At 34.7% G+C, this 18,952-nt stretch overlaps 1 protein-coding gene across 16 annotated transcripts in view; it reads left to right on the top strand.

Annotated features, from left to right (window-relative positions):
• ESCO1 (establishment of sister chromatid cohesion N-acetyltransferase 1) overlaps positions 1-18,454 on the top strand; it is an 82,663-nt gene extending 64,209 nt beyond the window's left edge. For 12 of the 16 annotated variants that reach the window (XM_011236199.3, XM_034642756.1, XM_034642759.1 and 9 more), the window contains 4 exons: positions 7,984-8,073; positions 11,114-11,257; positions 13,252-13,439; positions 17,266-18,454. In XM_011236199.3, coding sequence (XP_011234501.1) covers positions 7,984-8,073; positions 11,114-11,257; positions 13,252-13,439; positions 17,266-17,413 — 570 coding nt within the window. In that variant the 3' untranslated portion in view covers positions 17,414-18,454. Of the gene's footprint in view, positions 1-7,322; positions 7,447-7,983; positions 8,074-11,113; positions 11,258-13,251; positions 13,440-14,445; positions 14,499-17,265 lie in introns of those variants that run through there. The other 4 variants (XM_034642761.1, XR_004620339.1, XR_002144449.2 and 1 more) reach the window with 4 other exon arrangements.
• Positions 18,455-18,952: the final 498 nt, after the last annotated feature.

The following is an 18,952-nucleotide window of genomic DNA, read 5'->3' as shown; positions in this document are numbered from 1 at the left end:
CGAAGAGCCTGATGTTGGGGCTCGATCCCATAACGCCGAGATCACGCCCTGAGCCGAAGGCAGACGCTTAACCGCTGTGCCACCCAGGCGCCCCCCAAAGACCAGATTTCTTAATCTGAAACTATTAACTTCAAAATAGTTTTAAGACTCTATCATTTTATCTATGAAAATGTTGTGCTGTTCAGAACATATAAAGCACCTCTCATGAAAACCTATTCTTAAGACTTAGTTTTCACCATTTCCTGAGAGAAATTTATTATTAAAAAAATACATACATATCAGGATGTTTGAGGAATGGGAAATAACTTAAAAAATAGATGTTCCTCTCTAAATCATTGAGTGCCTTCCAAAATGCTTTTTTTTTTTTTAAAGATTTATTCATTTTAGAGAGAGAATGCATGTGCATGCCACTGTGGGAGGGGGCGGGGGGGGGCATCTCAAGAAGACTCCCCGCTAAGCGCAGAGCCCACGACCCTGAGATCATGGCCTAAGCCAAAACCAAGAATCAGATACTCAACTGACTGAGCCACCCAGGTGCCCCCAAAATAATTTTTAAAATTGCATTTCAGTATCATATGGTCTTTAATTATTAAAGGCATTATTGAGAATTTTTTATTATATATTATCATTACCTATCATTACCTATTACCCACAAGAAAGAACATTTAAATACTTTTAACGTGTTCTTTTAAGAGCATTTGTTCTCCAGACTTTTACTGTGGAGAAAATTTTCTTTTCACATTCTTTTCCTTAAAAAGATTATAATTTAGGTAAATGAAAGAGTGGCCTTCAAATTTTTTATTCACCTTATTAAAAATTTATAAAAAGCAGTGTATATACCCAAAAGTGAAAATTTCACCAATTTTGTAAGATATAAAATGAAAAGTGAAAGCCTCCTTATGTCTTCTCTAGTTCCGGTCCCATTCTCCAGTGATAAAGCACTTTTGTCTGTTTATAGCATAACTAAGTAAATCAAGCTGTGTATGTATAGGTTACATTTATAAAACTATATATAAATGTGTGTGTGTAAAATCTTTTCTTCCAATTTTTATTAGTTATATTTTTGTTTTTAGTTCTGTTGATTGCCTTTAATTTTAATGTTGATAAACATTTGACTCCTTGATGCTTCCAGTATTCCCCTCTCAACCTTCCAGTTTCAGTTGTAGTTAATTATTGTAGGTATTCTGTAAATAGTAACTTACTTAATTCACTGTTAACCATTGAAGTAGTTTTCATTCCTCTTTTATGGATTGCAAAACTGACACACGGAGGGATTAAGCTTTTGGTCTCATAAATAGAGGCTTTGGTTCTTCAAGCATGCGCCATCCATTCAAAAATAAATATTTATTATGTACTTGATTTACTGTGCTATGAACTTGGGATATTAGTGGTGTGTCAAATGAAGTCTTGGACTTGTTGGAACTTATGTTCTGTGTGGTATTTCTCATTTTAAACCTTGACAGCCTAGTCATCCTAAAACTCCAGATCCCTGTGGTTTTTAGCATTCCTAGATCAAAGAGAATTGGTCCTAAAATACAGGATTTACCAAAACAAATAGTTTTACTGGAGGAATAGAAGTTTTCAGGGGTTCTAGCTTTTATTCATTCAGCTTAAATATTGCAGCAAACCAGAAAAATCTTGCTGTCATAATATACCTAGAAAATGAAAAGTCCATAAAGTGCCTTTAGAATAGACTCAGATTTTCCTAATATAAAACTTAAATTCCTATAGAAATTATTTTACGTTTAGGAGAAATAGTAATAACAGTATCACTAGCAAATGACATTAATTAAAGGCTTCCTGTCTACCAGGGGCTGATCCAACTTTTTAACTATATGAAACTCCTTATTTCTTTTAGTAAATCATGAAGTAGTTACAGTTAATTTATAAATGAGGAGATAAGCAGAAAGAAGGATATGTATTTGCCTAAAGTCACATAGGTACTAAGTAATGGAATTGGCTCCAGAGTCCTTGAATAATAAACTATAGGTTTTTACTTTTTTACTTTCAACAAAATATATTGTGTGTGAGATATAATTTAGCTCAGAGAAATAAATTGACCCCATATGACCAATTCTAGATTCAGAAACATTGAATTCAGGATATAAAAAGTTTAGTTTGAATCAAGGAAAACTTCTTTCAAGCATAGAGGTATATGGATTGTACCTTCTACTACAGACATTTGTATTATTTATTTATCCTGTTCGATTTGTTAAGGTTCTTGAGGTCAGTGTGGCATAATAGAGAAGAATGTGAGTGAGCTTATTAGTTAAATTAGAAAGATGTATCTGGTTTTCTAGTGAGCCTCTTATTAGTTATATGACCATAGCAAGTTAACTAACCTTTTTGCACTTGTTTTTTTTTTTTAATCTGTAAAAAATGAAAAAAAATCTCATGAGTAGGTTTTTTCTAGGCTTCTTATTCAAACATTATTAATTACCATGTTCCATAGTTTAAAAGTTATTAAAATTATTATTAAATTTTAAAAATTACTATTAAAAAGATGGTTTTTTCCATCGTGTAAGATCACAGGGAGCACAAGGGACAGATAGATAAGTAAACATATCTAAATCCTATAGAAAGTGCTAGAGTAGTAATACATACAGGGTACTGTCTGAATATAGAGCATCAAGGATATCCAACAAAGATTGGAAAAGTGAGGTTAATACTTGAGTAGAATCAGAAAGAACAAGTTAGGAGTCCTTTGTGCCCAGGAGAGTATGGAGCAGAGGCATTGGACCAGAGGAACAGTATGTGTAAAAGTTGGGATATTTTAAGTATTACGACCTGTGACTGGGTCATGTGTTAGGAAAGCTTCAAGAGAGGAAGCTTGAAGAGGTAGGTGAGGATCCAGATCACAAATGACCTTGTGGGGGCGCCTGGGTGACACAGCGGTTAAGCGTCTGCCTTCCGCAGGGCGTGATACCGGCGTTATGGGATCGAGCCCCACACCAGGCTCCTCTGCTATGAGCCTGCTTCTTCCTCTCCCACTCCCCCTTGCTTGTGTTCCCTCTCTCGCTGGCTGTCTCTATCTCTGTCAAATAAATAAATAAAATCTTTAAAAAAAAAACAACAAATGACCTTGTGAAGTTATCACAGATGAGGGCGCCTGAGTGGCTCAGTTGGTTAAGCATCTGCCTTCAGCTCAAGTCATGATCCCAGGGTTCTGGGATCGAGGGCTCCCTGCTCAGTAGGGAGTCTGCTTCTCCTTATCCTTTACCCCTCCCCCTGCTCGTGTGCTCGCTTGCTCGCTCTCTCTCTCAAATAAATAAAATCTTTAAAAGGTATCACAGATGAAAAAACCTACAAGAAAATGCTGTTAACATAATGATAGTAATAGGAGCTATTATTTATTGGGTGTATATTATTTGTGTTAGGCACTGTGCTTAATATTTTATGTTTCCTCAGCTTCTCAATAATTTTGTATTAGAGTTTTTGTATCCATTTTATAGGTGAGGAAACCAAGGTTTAGAGAGGTTAAGTAATTGGCCCAAGGCAGCACAGCTAGTAAGTAGCAGAGACTAGATTTGAATCTTGGTCTTACTGATTTTTAAAGTCTTATCACTTTGGTGTGCACACATGATAGGTGGTCAGTACATATTTCTTGAATTGACTGAATTTTTCCATCTAATTATTTGACTTCTCATACTTTTTAAAGTTCAGTAAAGGTCACACTGAGTATATGATTATCAGCACGATTATTTTTGCAAAAAAAAAAAAAGAAGTCCAAACATGCACTTAAAACCAGCTGCTTGGGATAGTTAAGTATATTAACACTTTTATTATACAATTTTCTTAAACTGGAATAACTAGGAAATATAGATAAGCTAAAAGGAAAAAAACAAAGTCACTCAGATTTAAAAGATGAAAAGGTTACTGTTTTTTACATAGAAGTTATTTAAAGAATATAACACCTTAAAAAATCAGTTAATTCCTTAATATCAAATATTTCCTTAGGGTTCAAAGCTCTCCAAATAAAATTTCTATATTGTTTATTTGTTTGAATTAAGATCCATATATTGCATTTGTTGGTATATCTCTTAATAAGTCTTTTAATCTTAAGGTTCTCCCTCTATGTCTTTTTTCTTACAATATTGTAATTTTTTAAAAAGCTGGTTGTTGGTTTTATTTCTCAGGGTATTCTTTCATGGGTATTGTCATTCAGCCTCTTATGAAAGTGATTAGTATGAACTTTAAAAATTGGGGTATACTTTGCATACAGTTAAATACACAGATCTTAAATGTTTGTCGGTGAATTTTGACAATTGTATACATCAGTGTATCTGCTACTTAATGTATTTTTTTCTTTTAATATCTTTTTTAAATGGAAAAAGAGGAGAAATCCTTTCCATTCTTTAGTTTCTAAAGTCGAGAGTAAGTACAGTGGCAAGGAACGATAAGTAATCATTGATTGCTATTAGGAATATAAAGCTTTCACAGCCAGATGGGTGAATTAAGAAAATTTGAGGTTTGGAAAAAACTACTCACTAGCAGAGAGATAATGAGTAACATGTTAGAGCTAAAGGTGAGAAGTAAATGCACTGCATTGGAATTTATAGCTTTGCAGAAAGCTGTGGTTGTTTGTTTATTCCTCTAAATTGTATGCACCCTTCCCCCACAACCTTCTCTGCCTCAGTTTCAAGCAGGAGATAGTCCCCTCTAAACTTTTTAGTTGGGAGGATCGTGTGGTTATTAACTCCAAGAAAGAGATAACTAACTGCAGTTGAGGCATTTAAATGTCTTTGAGTATGTTATATGACAGATATGAGCCAGCATGCTTCTTTCATCTGTCCGTGATGTTGTTGTATTTGACTTTGGGGACTTTTATTAATTACCTTGTGTTTTCTTAGAGTGGTGCACTGATCTTAGTTTGATATCATTAGGAAGGTAAAATGGAAGTTGCTGAGTGGCAGCTCTATGTGAGGAATTATCTTAAATACAACCCTCTTTTTTTTTTTTTAAGAAAAATAGAAGGTCTATTTTCTAGAGAATGCTGAGGAAAATTCTAAATAATTTCGGCTTCATGTCCACGATACAGTATAAAAATATATGGCTTTTGGAGCGCCTGGGTGGCACAGCGGTTGAGCGCCTGCCTTCGGCTCGGGGCGTGATCCCGGCGTTGTGGGATCGGGCCCCACGTCGGGCTCCTCCGCTGTGAGCCTGCTTCTTCCTCTCCCACTCCCCCTGCTTGTGTTCCCTCTCTCGCTGGCTGTCTCTATCTCTGTCAAATAAATAAATAAAATCTTTAAAAAATATATATATATGGCTTTTATGAAATCATGCCGGGAAATTACAAAGAAAAAAAATGTGATGACAGGGTCATGAAACCAGCAGTTAAATACAGGGTAATCACAACCAAAGCAGGCCAGTAAGTCACACTATACATTCAAAAAATTCAAGTAAGTTTCAAAAATTAAATGCAACCCTCTTTACAACTAAGTGATGGAGGTGATGACAGCCATTTTGTACATAGCCTAGATCAGGAAAGAAGAGTTTGTGATTTGCCAAAGGTCATATAACTAGTAACAACAAAACAAGGCTTTTAACCCTGAAAAAAATATTTTAAAGATTTTTAATTATTTATTTGACAGAGACCACAAGCAGGCAGAGTGGCAGGCAGAGTGAGAGGGAGAAGCAGGCTCCCCGTTGAGCGGGGAGCCCAACTTGGGGCTCATGCCCAGGACCCTGGGATCATGACCTGAGCTGAAGGCAGTTCCTCACCTGACTGAGCCACCCAGGCATCCCTAAACCCTGAACTTTTACTCCAGAACTCTTAAATAGTTTTCACTAAAATATGCTGTCTTCATGAAACTTAAAAAAATAGTAATCTGCCCTTTGCAAATTCCTGCTGCTTATATGTACATGAAGAAACAGAGGCATATTTAAAATATAAAATTATGTCAAATCCAATTGTGATGTGATTTTCTGCATGAGTATGCAAGTGTCAAGTTGTTAAAAGAGAAAGCTTAATACTAAAAAGTTAGTAAAACAATAATTTTTCCAGTGCCTGTAGTGCAATATAATGACGTTAGACCAGCATTTTTGTTTTTAAAGATAATAGAAAAATAACTTACCAAATTTTCTTTAGATAATTCAGCTCAGGAACTATGACTTTTTTTTTTTTAAAGATTTTATATATTTATTTATTTGAGAGAGAGAGAAAAAACACAAGCAGGGGAAGCAGGAAAGGGAGAAGCAGGCTCCCCAGTGAGCAGGGAGCCTAATGCGGGGCTAGATCCCAGGACTCTGGGATCATGACCTGAGCTGGAGAAAGATGCTTAACTGACTGAGCCACCCAGGCGTGAACTATGACTTCTTGTAAGTGGAGGTTAAATTTTCTAGTTCTTCATTGAATTTGTAATTCAACTTCTAAAATGAAAAGTCTCTGTTTTCATTTTATTGAAAATGGGTTTATTTTAAAAGCATTTCCCAAATTAACATAGTAATAAAAATTTGTTTTTAAAGAGGTGATATCTTTTATATCTTTTAAAAATTGTACTTAAATTCAGATTTAATTTCTAATTTGAAAAAAAAAATGACTTCTGTGGCTATTGTTTCTGCTCCCTTTCAAGCCTTGAGAACTTTTTAACCAATCATAATTATAATCACCTGAAGTTTACTTTATCTTTGGGTGCTTTATTTTTTAAACAAATTCTCATTTTAAATACTTCAGATCATTACATTTACCAAATAAAAAAAAAAAATCTAAAAAAAAAAAAATTGTTTACTTAAATTCAGATTTAATTTCTAATTTGAAAAAAAAAATGACTTCTGTGGCTATTGTTTCTGCTCCCTTTCAAGCCTTGAGAACTTTTTAACCAATCATAATTATAATCACCTGAAGTTTACTTTATCTTTGGGTGCTTTATTTTTTAAACAAATTCTCATTTTAAATACTTCAGATCATTACATTTACCAAGCTTATTACTAGACTTTCTGTCCCCAGGATTCTGCCCCTCTCCTCAGAAAATCATCCTAAATTGTTTAAGAAAATCAACCTCTTCTCTGACTTGCCATAATATTTTTTAAAAATGTAGTTACTTTTTTCTTGGTTTTATTGAGCTTTCATAGTTTTAAAAGATCTCAGAAGATCATGGTTTTCTGTAGTAGAAGTATGTATTGCTTCTTGAAAGGCCCTTTTTCTTTCTTTCTTTCTTTTTTTTTTTTTAATGTAAAGTTGGTTGGGTAAGACAAATGAAACAACCAGTTAAGCTCATTCCTTCTGTACACTATTAACTTCAAAGCTCCTAGTTTTAACCTCTGGTTCAGTCCCATCTTAACTAGATTTAAGTGGCTTTTGTTTTGTTTGTTTTTTCATGCAGGTTCTGCTCATTAATCACCACGAGTGTGGATCTGAAGAAGAGTTTATTACCTCTCTTTTTTTGAGTATGTTTAACTTCAGATACACACAACGTAGCTTCTCCTTCCCTATTAGATTCTTAGAAGGTAGTTATATTTTTCTAGTCTCCTTCTTGTGACTTTGATAGTTGTGATCAATAAGAATAAAACTATTCCTTACTACATGGGCTACTGCATGCAAATCAGTTCATTTAAAACCTCCTGGAGGTCTTTGGCATGCCAGACATAAAACCATGAGTGTTTGTTTGTGGAGGTAACCATGTTCCAAAGAAATTGAAGAGTTAAATTCTTTTATCAAGAAACTGGGAGAGTTATCTTTTAGGCTCTGGGAATCACTGACTTTTAAGGGGCTTGTTTTTGGTGCGTGATTTTCAAAATTAATTTAAAATGGGAAGTGATAAGAATATTCTTGTGGTATTAGATTTCTGAATGAGTAGTATAGAGAAATTAGTTTGCATTGTACCTACTGTAAGCTGATTCATCATATCTTATTAGTTAAACATTAATGAGAATATTTTTCCATACTTGCAATTTTTAAATACAGCAGTATGTTTTTCTTCTTATATGTGAATCTAATGAATGAAATATGATAGCATAAAATTCATTCATGTTTTTTATATCTAGGGTTGGAAAAAAGAAAGAATTCTGGCTGAATATCCTGATGGCAGGATAATAATGGTTCTTCCTGAAGATCCAAAGTATGCTCTGAAAAAGGTAAATGTCCGGTGAAATTTCATGTAGAATGGATAATGTCTAATTTTTATTTGAGAGAGAGAGAGCAGGGGAGGACAGAGGGAGAAGGAGAAGCAGGCTCCCCACTGAGCAGGGAGCCCGACAAGGGGCTCAATTCCAGGACCCTGGGATCATGACCCAAACCTAAGGCAGATACTTACCCAGCTGAGTCACCCAGGTGTCCCTGGATAACGTAATTTTGTAATCAGTTTTAACAGGATAACGCATTACTGGCATAGCATGTTTAAACACCAGCTCTGAAAACAAGAAATAAGCATTTAAAGAATATATTTAAAAATTATGCTTACATTTATAATATGTCTGAGATATGTGAAATAAATTTTTAGTGAATTGATTACTGTACCATGTTACCAGTAATTTGAGTGATGGAGTAAAATGCATGCTAGTTTATAATGCCATGTAAGTGACTTTAAGAATCAGAATTACAGGGGCTTGTGGCTGGCTCAGTTGCAGGATCGTGTGACTGTTGATCTCGGGGTTGTGAGTTCGAGTCCCACACAGGGTATAGAGATTGCTTAAATAAATAAAAAACTTGAGGGTGTGCTTGGGTGGCTCAGTCGGTTAAGTGTCTGACTCTTGATTTTGTCTCAGGTCAGGTTCTTAGGGTCATGATCTCAGGGTTGTGAGGTCAAGCTCTGTTGAACCCCATGTTGGGCTGCTTGCTCAGTGTAGAGCCTGCTTGGGATTCTGTCTCCCTTCCCTGTGCCCCTCCCCCTGCTTGTGCTCTCTTCCTCTAAAATAAATAAATCTATTAACAATTTGAGAAAAGTATTACTTTCATTAAAAAAAGAATCAATTAAAATTTGACAATAACTTAGAAAATTAAAATTAACAATTATAAAGTTTGATGTTGAGAGTAAATTTTTAAATAAAAGCATATTTGTAGAAGAAGATATAATAATAGGCTATAGAGGGTCACGTGGGTGACACAGTCGGTTAAGCATCTCACTCTTGGTTTTGGCTTGGGTCATGATCTCAGGGTCATGAGACCCCCCACTGCTCTCCTCTTTCTCTCTCATAAATAAATAAATAAATAAATAAATCTTTCTCTCTCATAAATAAATAAATAAAATAAATAAATCTTTTTTAAAAAGTCATAGAAGTTCTGAAATTAAACATGAGGTTATCATGTAATGTTAAGAAAAAAGATACATTCTGATTTATAGTTATAAGGTAGAAGATTTAAAGAAATCCTCTTATCTGGTTTGAGCCAGGCTTAGTCCAGCTTGGAGTGCCATACTTTGAAGGTTCAGAGAGATAATCAACTCTGGAATCATTTTATTGTATTGTATTGAGTATCTTAGAAGGGAAGAAACCATAAGATACACTTATTTTGAAATGACTTAATTACGTTTTCAAATAATGTGCTCAAAATGTTTTTTTCACCCTCCTTGTGCTTTTTCATAAGTACCTTATAATGTAAAGCATTGGGTCCAGTTGTCTTTTGAAAAACTTAGTTTCACAAGAGTGTTTCTAAAATGTCTGGGAAACACAAGGAAAATGATTTATTTATTTCTGTTTTTAGGTTAACAATTGGACCTCTTTAAATTTAGGAAAACTTCACTTGAAAGGGTGACCCTATTATTTGAAAATATAATATTCTACTTTATCTTGTTTTTGATTTTTCATATATCTTCTATTATGTATGACTGGACAATCCCAGATAACCAAATAAGCCCCCATACTACCAATGCCTAATAATATAGGCAATAACATTTAGAATGACACATAACCATGCCACCTGTCTTGTATTTGAAACATTGATCCTTGTCACAAAAACAAATACTTGCTAATTAATATTGGGTTAGTGATTGACTAAATGAAAATTAAATTATGTAATTTTTGGAATTCCAGCTGGTACCATTGGAAATGAACAGTGGGAACTTTGCTACACCACCATATGTGGCATTCAGACTTAACTAAGAATCTTCAGTAAATGCTAACTTCCTCATTTTAGTTTCTCAGGGCAAAATCTTAGTAACAGTATAGTATGTTACTAGTTAGTAATCCATAATGGATTAAAAATTAAAATCTAAGGAATTGTGAGTCATTTGCCTTTAGGAACTGAATGAATTGTGAGTTGTGTTATGGGATGTGTTCTGGGAATAGGTGGACTTGAGTTTTCATCCCTGAATAAGGGATGTATTACATGGTATTCTGCATGTCAGAGGTATGAATACTTAACCCTCTGAGGGGTTATTTTCATTTTAAACTTAATAACACAGGTGAATGTTGGACTGAATGTTTGCATTTTACTTTTTAACTGGGGAAGGAACTAATGATTGAGTACCTACCAAAACCTTTGACTTTGAATCTCCAGAAAACTCGAGCTTAACCATATTTGACCTTGACCACAGTTCTAGGAGGTAGACTAGAAGAAGCACAGTTTGATGCCATATTAGCATTATGGATTCAAAGCTCTGCTCCTTGGTTTTCTAGATGTCCAGTATCTGACATGGGAAAATTACCTTTGAACTTTCTTTCTTGCATATGTAAAATGAGGGATCATAGACCCCAAGAGATGTTGGATTTAAGTAAGATAATATTTATAAAGTGCTTTGCATAGTATCTGGCTAGTGGTTGTTAAGGAATAACATGTGTTCCTTTCCTCTGTGCCCACTTCCATTTTACTGATGAGAGTACTAATTAAGGCTTGGGAAGAAAAGTGCCTTGTGATTCCAGTGAAGTTCTCTCCAATTCTCAAACCAATGATGCTTCTATTTAATAAGTCCTTATTGTCTGTTGTAGGAGCTCTCACTGTTCTTGTTATTTAGACTGCTGGGCTTGGCATTACTGTCCAGTTCTTTCCCCATTTTGCACATTGTTCCACAGGCCTTGAAAAACAGTTATTGGTTAGCATAATCATTGCAAAAGAACTCTTCTTTAGGCAATATTCTGCTTGGAATAATATACTCAACTTACTGAACTGAAATAGTATGTTTTAACGTGTATACAGTGCTTTCTTTCATTATTACAAAAAATACTGTTCTTTATTTGGCAGGTTGACGAGATTAGAGAGATGGTTGATAATGATTTAGGTTTCCAACAGGCCCCACTAATGTGCTATTCCAGAACTAAAACACTTCTCTTTATTTCTAATGACAAAAAAGTAGTTGGCTGCCTAATTGCGGAACATATCCAGTGGGTAAGTGACTTTTAAAGAGTGTTCGTATGTAATTTGGTGTCTAACAAGTTTACTGTGTAATCTTGAATAACATAATCCTGGTAAATTTACAACATTTATAGAGGGAAGCACGTGAGTGTTGGAATTGCCGTGTGTAAGCTTTTACTAAGCAGAATTGTATCTTGCATGGGCATTAGTTTCTCAAGTCAGTATATAAAATAAAAATTCTTTAAATCAAAAAGTATTGTTAAATTTTGTTTAGGAAGTTCCCATGTTGGATACTAACGTAATGTTTGTCATCATTACTTCAGCACTGGAATAAGGGAAAGGTGGGCAAACTGTTGCCCGGGGCAAAATCCAGCCTGTTTTTGTAAATAAAATTTTATTATAATATAATTACAATATAATACATAAATACGGTATAATATAAGCAATGCCTGTTTGCCTACATACTGTCTCTGGCTGGTTCACACTAGACTGAGTTGAGTAGTTGCAACAGAAACCCGGTGGGCTGCACAGCCTAAAATACTCTGTTTTATAAAAAGTTGTCCACCCCCAGAATAGATCATCACTTCTCTGCTTGAGCTCTAGGTGAGAAATTGACTTGTATTTAGGAGCCAAAGTGTACAAAAAAGAATCACAATAAAAGGGGTATATATTCACATTGGGTAAGTTTTGTAGTAACAGACCAACTTACGAGAACAGAGGATTTTAGACTCTAATCATTGCTTATTTTGAGGAATACCTCATCTGACATTTGTCTTTTTTCTGCTGAGTTCTTGTTTTTGAATTCAGTGCACATTGGATTTGATTTTTGTTCAGTTGGTATCTTTTTGTATATTAATAGTTTCCTGCAAATGTATGTTTTATCATAAAATTTTCTTAGAAAAAGTCAAAGTCTTCAGGTTAATTTCTATATGTTAATTTAAAAATCAGTCTTAAATTGTGTAGCTTTATGAATCTTGCTATTTATATTAACAAAATTGATTTAAATGAATAGCTGTGATAAGGTAATTTGGGGATATAAAGATATAAAACAAATTGTAGAGTTTACCATATTGAAATTGAGCTAATTTTACATAGTGTACCCTTGCATTTTTAAAATTTCTATTCTACCTAGTTCCAGAGATGACTTTTGCAGTGTTTAGAAGATAGCTATGTAATGTTTGTTTGCTAACTCTTCATTGTATGTCTAATTGTTTTAAGATTTGTACCATGTTCCGTCAGGCTGGCTGTTGTCCATCTAGACTGGTAGAGGACATATAGTATGTTTTTTAAAGCACTTTAGTTTTTTTTCAAAGAGATGCAAATGTGGGGAAAGCAGCTTTTTAAATTTTTTATTCTTCTGCCATTCTAGTCTTTACTCCCGCAGAGGTGTGAACCCTAGAACTATGTCATCAGTCACAGAAATAGTTGTTACAACTGCTAAGTTCTTGACATGTACTTTTGCTTGTCCTTAGAATGTGGGAGGTAGAGGGGCGCCTGGGTGGCTCAGTCGTTAAGCGTCTGCCTTTGGCTCAGGGCGTGATCCCGGCGTTATGGGATCGAGCCCCACATCAGGCTCCTCCGCTGGGAGCCTGCTTCTTCCTCTCCCACTCCCCCTGCTTGTGTTCCCTCTCTCGCTGGCTGTCTGTCAAATAAATTAAAAAAAAAAAAAAAAGAATGTGGGAGGTAGAGCAAAAAATAACATTCATTGCCATTATGGACCATCCATGATGGGCAGATATTTTGTATGTATTACCTTATTTAATTTCTCTACAGTTTTCTGAGAGAAGTGGTAGATATCTCTAGTTTATAGATAAGGAACCCAAATCTTACTTTGTTAACTGCTTTTGTGGTCACATAACTAGTAAGTGAATTAGAACAGAATGTAGATTCAGGTCTGTTTCCTAAAGTGGGAGTGAAAGCATAAGTGGCCCCAATAGCTTGTTAAGCCAGACAAATGTAGCAACCTCACTAAGGTCAGTACTAGCTAATTAATATTCTCACTTTAACATTTTTCTCTCTAATTTTAGGGCTACAGAGTTATAGAAGAGAAACATCCAGTTATCAGGTCAGAAGAAGAAAAAGTCAGATTTGAAAGGCAAAAAGCCTGGTGCTGCTCAACGTTGCCAGAGCCCGCAATCTGTGGGATCAGTCGGATATGGGTATTCAGCATGATGCGTCGGAAGAAAATTGCTTCTCGCATGATTGAATGCCTAAGGTAACTTGAATGTAATTCTTCAAGTTGTTTTCTGTAGTTTTAAGATTTAAGCAGATTTTTAGTATTAAGATTGGCATTTAATCTTAAATGTATAACCTTTATCTTAATTTAAAATTTGCAAGAGATTGTCAGTGTATTAGATCCTTGTTTTTTTTTTTTTTAAAGATTTTATTTATTTATTTGACAGAGATAGAGACAGCCAGCGAGAGAGGGAACACAAGCAGGGGGAGTGGGAGAGGAAGAAGCAGGCTCATAGCACAGGAGCCTGATGTGGGGCTTGATCCCCATAACGCCGGGATCACGCCCTGAGCCGAAGGCAGACGCTTAACCGCTGTGCCACCCAGGCGCCCCTGATCCTTGTTTTTTATGTGAAGTTAATCGGCGGGGGGGGAAGCACTATGAGTTAAATACTATTGAACTATTTTTACTTACTTGTAACTGTGATATTAGGCCAAAATAACCCAGTTATTTCAAAGTGTTCAATATTGGAGAATTTTAAAGATAACCAAATAAAGTGGGAAGTTGTTTTTTTTTTTTAATTTAAAATTGCTTTTAGAAAAATTGGTCTTTTTTTTTTTTTTTTTAAAGATTTTATTTATTTATTTGACAGAGAGACAGCCAACAAGAGAGGGAACACAGGCAGGGGGAGTGGGAGAGAAAGAAGCAGGCTCCCAGCAGAGGAGCCTGATGTGGGGCTCGATCCCAGAACGCTGGAATCACGCCCTGAGCCAAAGGCAGACGCTTAACGACTGAGCCACCCAGGCGCCCCAGAAAAATTGGTCTTAAATTAAGAATATTATTTGTAAATTATCTAAGTCTCCTACTAGTTTTTCTTTTTGCTTTTATTGCTTGATTTTAAATTAAAGGTGTAGAGGAAAAGACTCAGATAAATTGCATGTTTTGTTTTTTGTTCTTTAAAGCACCTTTGCCAAAGGATTAATGGAGGTTCAAATTAATCACGCAGATGAGGTGTTCATGTCAGTCTTTTGTTTTTGTTTATTCCTAGGATCCCTGTCTGCTATTATCTATAGATAACAGCTTTCAAAGTAATCCATCATTGTAAGTGAGATCCTAAGGCTCTAGGAATCTTAGAACCTTAATGTGTTTCTGGTCCTTCCCTCTTACTTTATTGTAAGTAGTGATCCAGGAGGACCTAGGTCTACCTGCCCTTTTCATGACAAGAGGCAGGTATATTTTTAGCTTTTTCAGAACAAAACCTGGAAAATGCAGCTACTTAAATAATAGTCCTAAATATGAGGGCGTTGCTCCTCCAAGTCTTATAAAAATTTACGTCTTAAGACAACCCTAAGATGGTTCTAGTTTATAAAAACATTTAACAGTATAGCCATTGCATTTGTTCTGTGTGATAGTAAGATGTCCCTATAAGCTTCCTGTTAAAACTTCTGTAGAGTTTCTACTTTTTTCATTTATTGTTCTTTCTTATGCACCTAGCTCACCTTGTTAAGATTACAATGTGAAAATTCTGTTAGCCTGTATCCTGGCTAAATTTAAAAAAAATTATTTTGAAATAACAGCTTTATTGAGATATAATTACATAGCATAAAACTCATCTCTTTAATTATACAGTTCAGTGGGTTTTAGTATATTCAGAAGGCTGTGCAACCATAACCACTGTCTCATTCCAGAACATTTCCATCACTGTCCCCCAAAAACGCACACCCATTAGCAGTCACTCACTCCCCATTTCCCTCTCCCCCACCTTCTGGCAATCACTAATCTACTTTATATCTGGATAGATTTTCCTATTGTGAACATTTCATATAAATGGATTCCTATAAGATATGACCTTTTGTGACTAATTTCTTTTACTTAGCATGCTTTCAAAGATCATCCATGTTGTAGCATGTATTCGTGTGCTTCATCCCTTTTTTTATTGCCAGATAAAATCCCACATTTCATTTATCCATTCATCAGTTGATGAACATGGTATGGGGTGGTTGCACTTTTTTGGCTATTATGAATAATCTGTGAACATTCCTGTACAAATTTTTGTGTATTTTTATTTCCCTTGGTAAGTAGAGAAGTATTTGCATGTTTTTATTTCCCTTGGTATATACCTCAGAGTAGAATTTTTGGGCCATATAGTAACTGTATGTATGACATTTTGAGGAGCTGCCCAACTGCTTATCGAAGCAGCTGTGCTATTTTACAATCTCACCAGCAACATATGAGGGTTCTAATTTCTCCAATCCTCACCAGCGCTTGTTAGTGTCCGTCTTCTTAATTTTAGCCGTCCTAGTGAGTATGAAGTGGTTATTTCATTTTGGTTTTGATTTACATTTTCCTAATGGCTAATGAGCATCTTTTCATGTACTTATTGGCCATTTATGGATGTTCTTTAGAGAACTGCCTATTCAAATCCTATGTCCATTGTTAAATTAGTATATCTTTTTTCTTATGTAATAGTTCTTTATATATTCTGGAGACAGATCCCTTATCAGATATAAGATCTGTGGATATTTTCTACCTTTCACAGCTGTCGAAATGTGTTTTCATCATCTTGGTGTCCTTCGAAGCACAAAGGTCTTTAATTTTGGACTCCAAATTATGTATCTTTTTCTCCTGTCACTTGTGTTTTTGGTGTCCTATTTAGGAAGCTATTTTAATGTAAGGCTACAATGATTTATACCTGTATTTTCTGACAAGAGTTCATAATTTTAGTTCTTACATTTAGGTCTTTGATCCATTTTAAGTTAATTTTTGTGTATGATGTGAGATGGGATCCAACAGCATTCTGTTTTTTCATGTGGATATCCAGTTGTCCTGGTGCCGTTTGTTAAACTGCCTGTTCTTTTCCATTGAATGGCCTTGGCACCCATGTCAGAAATCACTGATTGTGAGGATTTATATCTGGACTCTTCAGTTCTATTCCATCAGTCTATTCTTATGCGATAGCACACTGTTTTTAGTTCTGTAGCTTTGTAGTATGTTGCAAAATAAGGGCGTGTGAGTTCCTCGGTTTTGTTCTTTTTCAGGATTCTTTTGACTGTTTAGTGACTCTACCAATTTCATATGAATTTTAGGACCAGCTTAATTTCTGCAAAGCCAGCTGTAGTTCTTGTGATTCATAAACATGGCCTGTCTTTCTATTTATTTAAGTTTCCAGATCTTGCATTTCTTTTGTTAAAACTTAATCCTGAGTATTATTTTCTTGATGTTATTATAAATGAAATTGTTTTTAAAATTTCATTTTGGATTGTTAATTTCAAGTATATAGAAATTCAGTTAATTTTTAAATATTGCTCTTGTATCCTGCAACCTTGTTGAACTCATTTTTAATTAGATCTGATAGGTTTTTTTTTTTGTGAATTTTTAGGATTTTTATATATATAAGATCATCCAAAACTATCTCCAGAAAGAGGTAGTTTTACTTCTTCCTTCCTAATCTGCTTTTTAATTTCTTTTCCTTGTCTAATTACCCTGGGTAGAGCCTGCAGGAAGTACACTGTTGAATAGCTTACCTTGTTCCTGATCTTTGGGAAACAGTTTTCAGTCTTTCACGTTAACTTTGATGTTCCCTGACAGTCTTTATGAGGTTGAGGAAGTTCCTTCTGTTCAGAATTGTTGCATATTTTTATCATGAAAAGGTGTTGGGCAAATGTTTTTTAAAACCATTGTTACTTTCATAATAAATTTTTTTTACCTCAGATTATTAATCTAAATTATTTTCAACAATTTTTAGAACATTGTAACATTACCTAAAAAATCTTACTGGTCAAATTTAATTTGATAGGTTTTTCCAGTTTTAATGATAAAAATATTAATTTCTTTTTTTTACCCTTCCACACCCCCCTTTTTTTAATAGGAGTAACTTTATATATGGCTCATATTTGAGTAAAGAAGAAATTGCTTTCTCAGATCCCACTCCTGATGGAAAACTATTTGCAACACAGTACTGTGGCACTGGTCAGTTTCTGGTATATAATTTTATTAATGGACAAAATAGCACCTAAAACAAATTCGTGCCTGCAGTACTAGAAGACATCTACTGAAGAGAATGGATTGGTTGCTGACTTTAACCAGGAACTAGGGCCATTTTTATTACAATGAACTCAGGACTGGCAACAACCATGAGGTTGTTCCATTTTCATAAAATTGGAAACAATGCAGTAATAGCTTATTATTGTTTTGTTTTTTAAAGAAGATATTTTATTATCTTTTACAGAAATTTATGATTGATGTATTTTATCTATAGTTATTTAGACATGTTTACATGCAGCAGATAATTGTTCATAGTGGACTGAAAACTAATGCAAGGACTATGGTCTCAGTGATAAGTATATTTTGAAGTTCTTAATATGGAAATATACCAGTGTAGCTTGGTACTGTATTTTTTTATATTGATCTGCTGATACCAGTTATAGTTTTAAAGATTGTATTTTTACAGAGCGGAAACCAATGTTTTTGGTTCTTATTCAAGGAGGGTGCAATATTGCATGTTAAGGAATTCAAAGCTAATTCTTAAAGGGCCTGAAATACATTTTGAAGGAACCCCTGCAAAAAGGCAAAGTTTCAAATAAGCAGGAAGAATTTGGAATATTGAGGTTTTTCTTCCATTTCTTTCTTTCCTGTTCTTGATGCACGAAGAAGTGGAAGGTGGTAAAGAATTGAGGCTTTTCTTCTTGGAGAGCTATAAAGTGACTAGAATTAGAAAGTACCCTCTAAAGTTTATTCTTTTCATTCTGGTTTTATTTCTTAAAATAAATGGCACCTGGGCACACTTAGGCTATTAACAAATCCCAAAGAGGTTTATAAAAACCTGTGGAATAGTTGTAAGCTGACTATGGATGACTTGGTATCTGCTTTGTTATTCCTCAGAAATACTACACTGAGTATATGCCCAAGTTACTGGACTTCATTTTGATACTTGTCTATCCTTCATAGTGCCCTCTACTTTTAAAGGGTTTATATGTTGAAAAACTGCTGTGGCCTTTTATGACCTGTATATAATGTAGAATTAAATAATAAAATACTTGATAGCTTTTTCTAAGTGATAAATGTGATGATAATGTGTTGTCATTTGTGCTTTTTCAGGGAGTTAAGTTTGATACCTTAAAATAGAATTAAAACACTGACTTCTTAGAAGTTTCACCAGTTTGCCAGAGGACCAGTATGTCTGTAACAATTCTGAACTTGGTCTTCAAAAGGCAAAATCCTAACATGAGAATTTTTCTGGTCTTTCAGTGAAAGAAAGAGCTATAGCCCAAGAATGAAGCATCACTTAACATAGATTATTTTTATGAGCTGAAATAATCCTATCTCCATTAAAAACCAGCTAAAATTTAGGGCTTTAAATTAGCAGGTGTGTATTTTATCCCCCTATAGATATATGTTTTTTAAACATACAGAGTGGTGTAAAGCTCTGTACTCTGTTTGTAGGGGTGTAAATATTTCCCTCTGACTCATCGTGATAGTCTGACTTTTGACACTCCCTTTCCCTTTGGACTTGAAACTATTCTAGTCATCCCTGGTGTCCTCATTTGCCTGACAGG

This window comes from Ailuropoda melanoleuca, chromosome 14 (genome assembly GCF_002007445.2).
Source record: "Ailuropoda melanoleuca isolate Jingjing chromosome 14, ASM200744v2, whole genome shotgun sequence".
NCBI lineage: Eukaryota > Metazoa > Chordata > Mammalia > Carnivora > Ursidae > Ailuropoda > Ailuropoda melanoleuca.
This window is presented reverse-complemented; position numbering and strand designations above follow the sequence as displayed.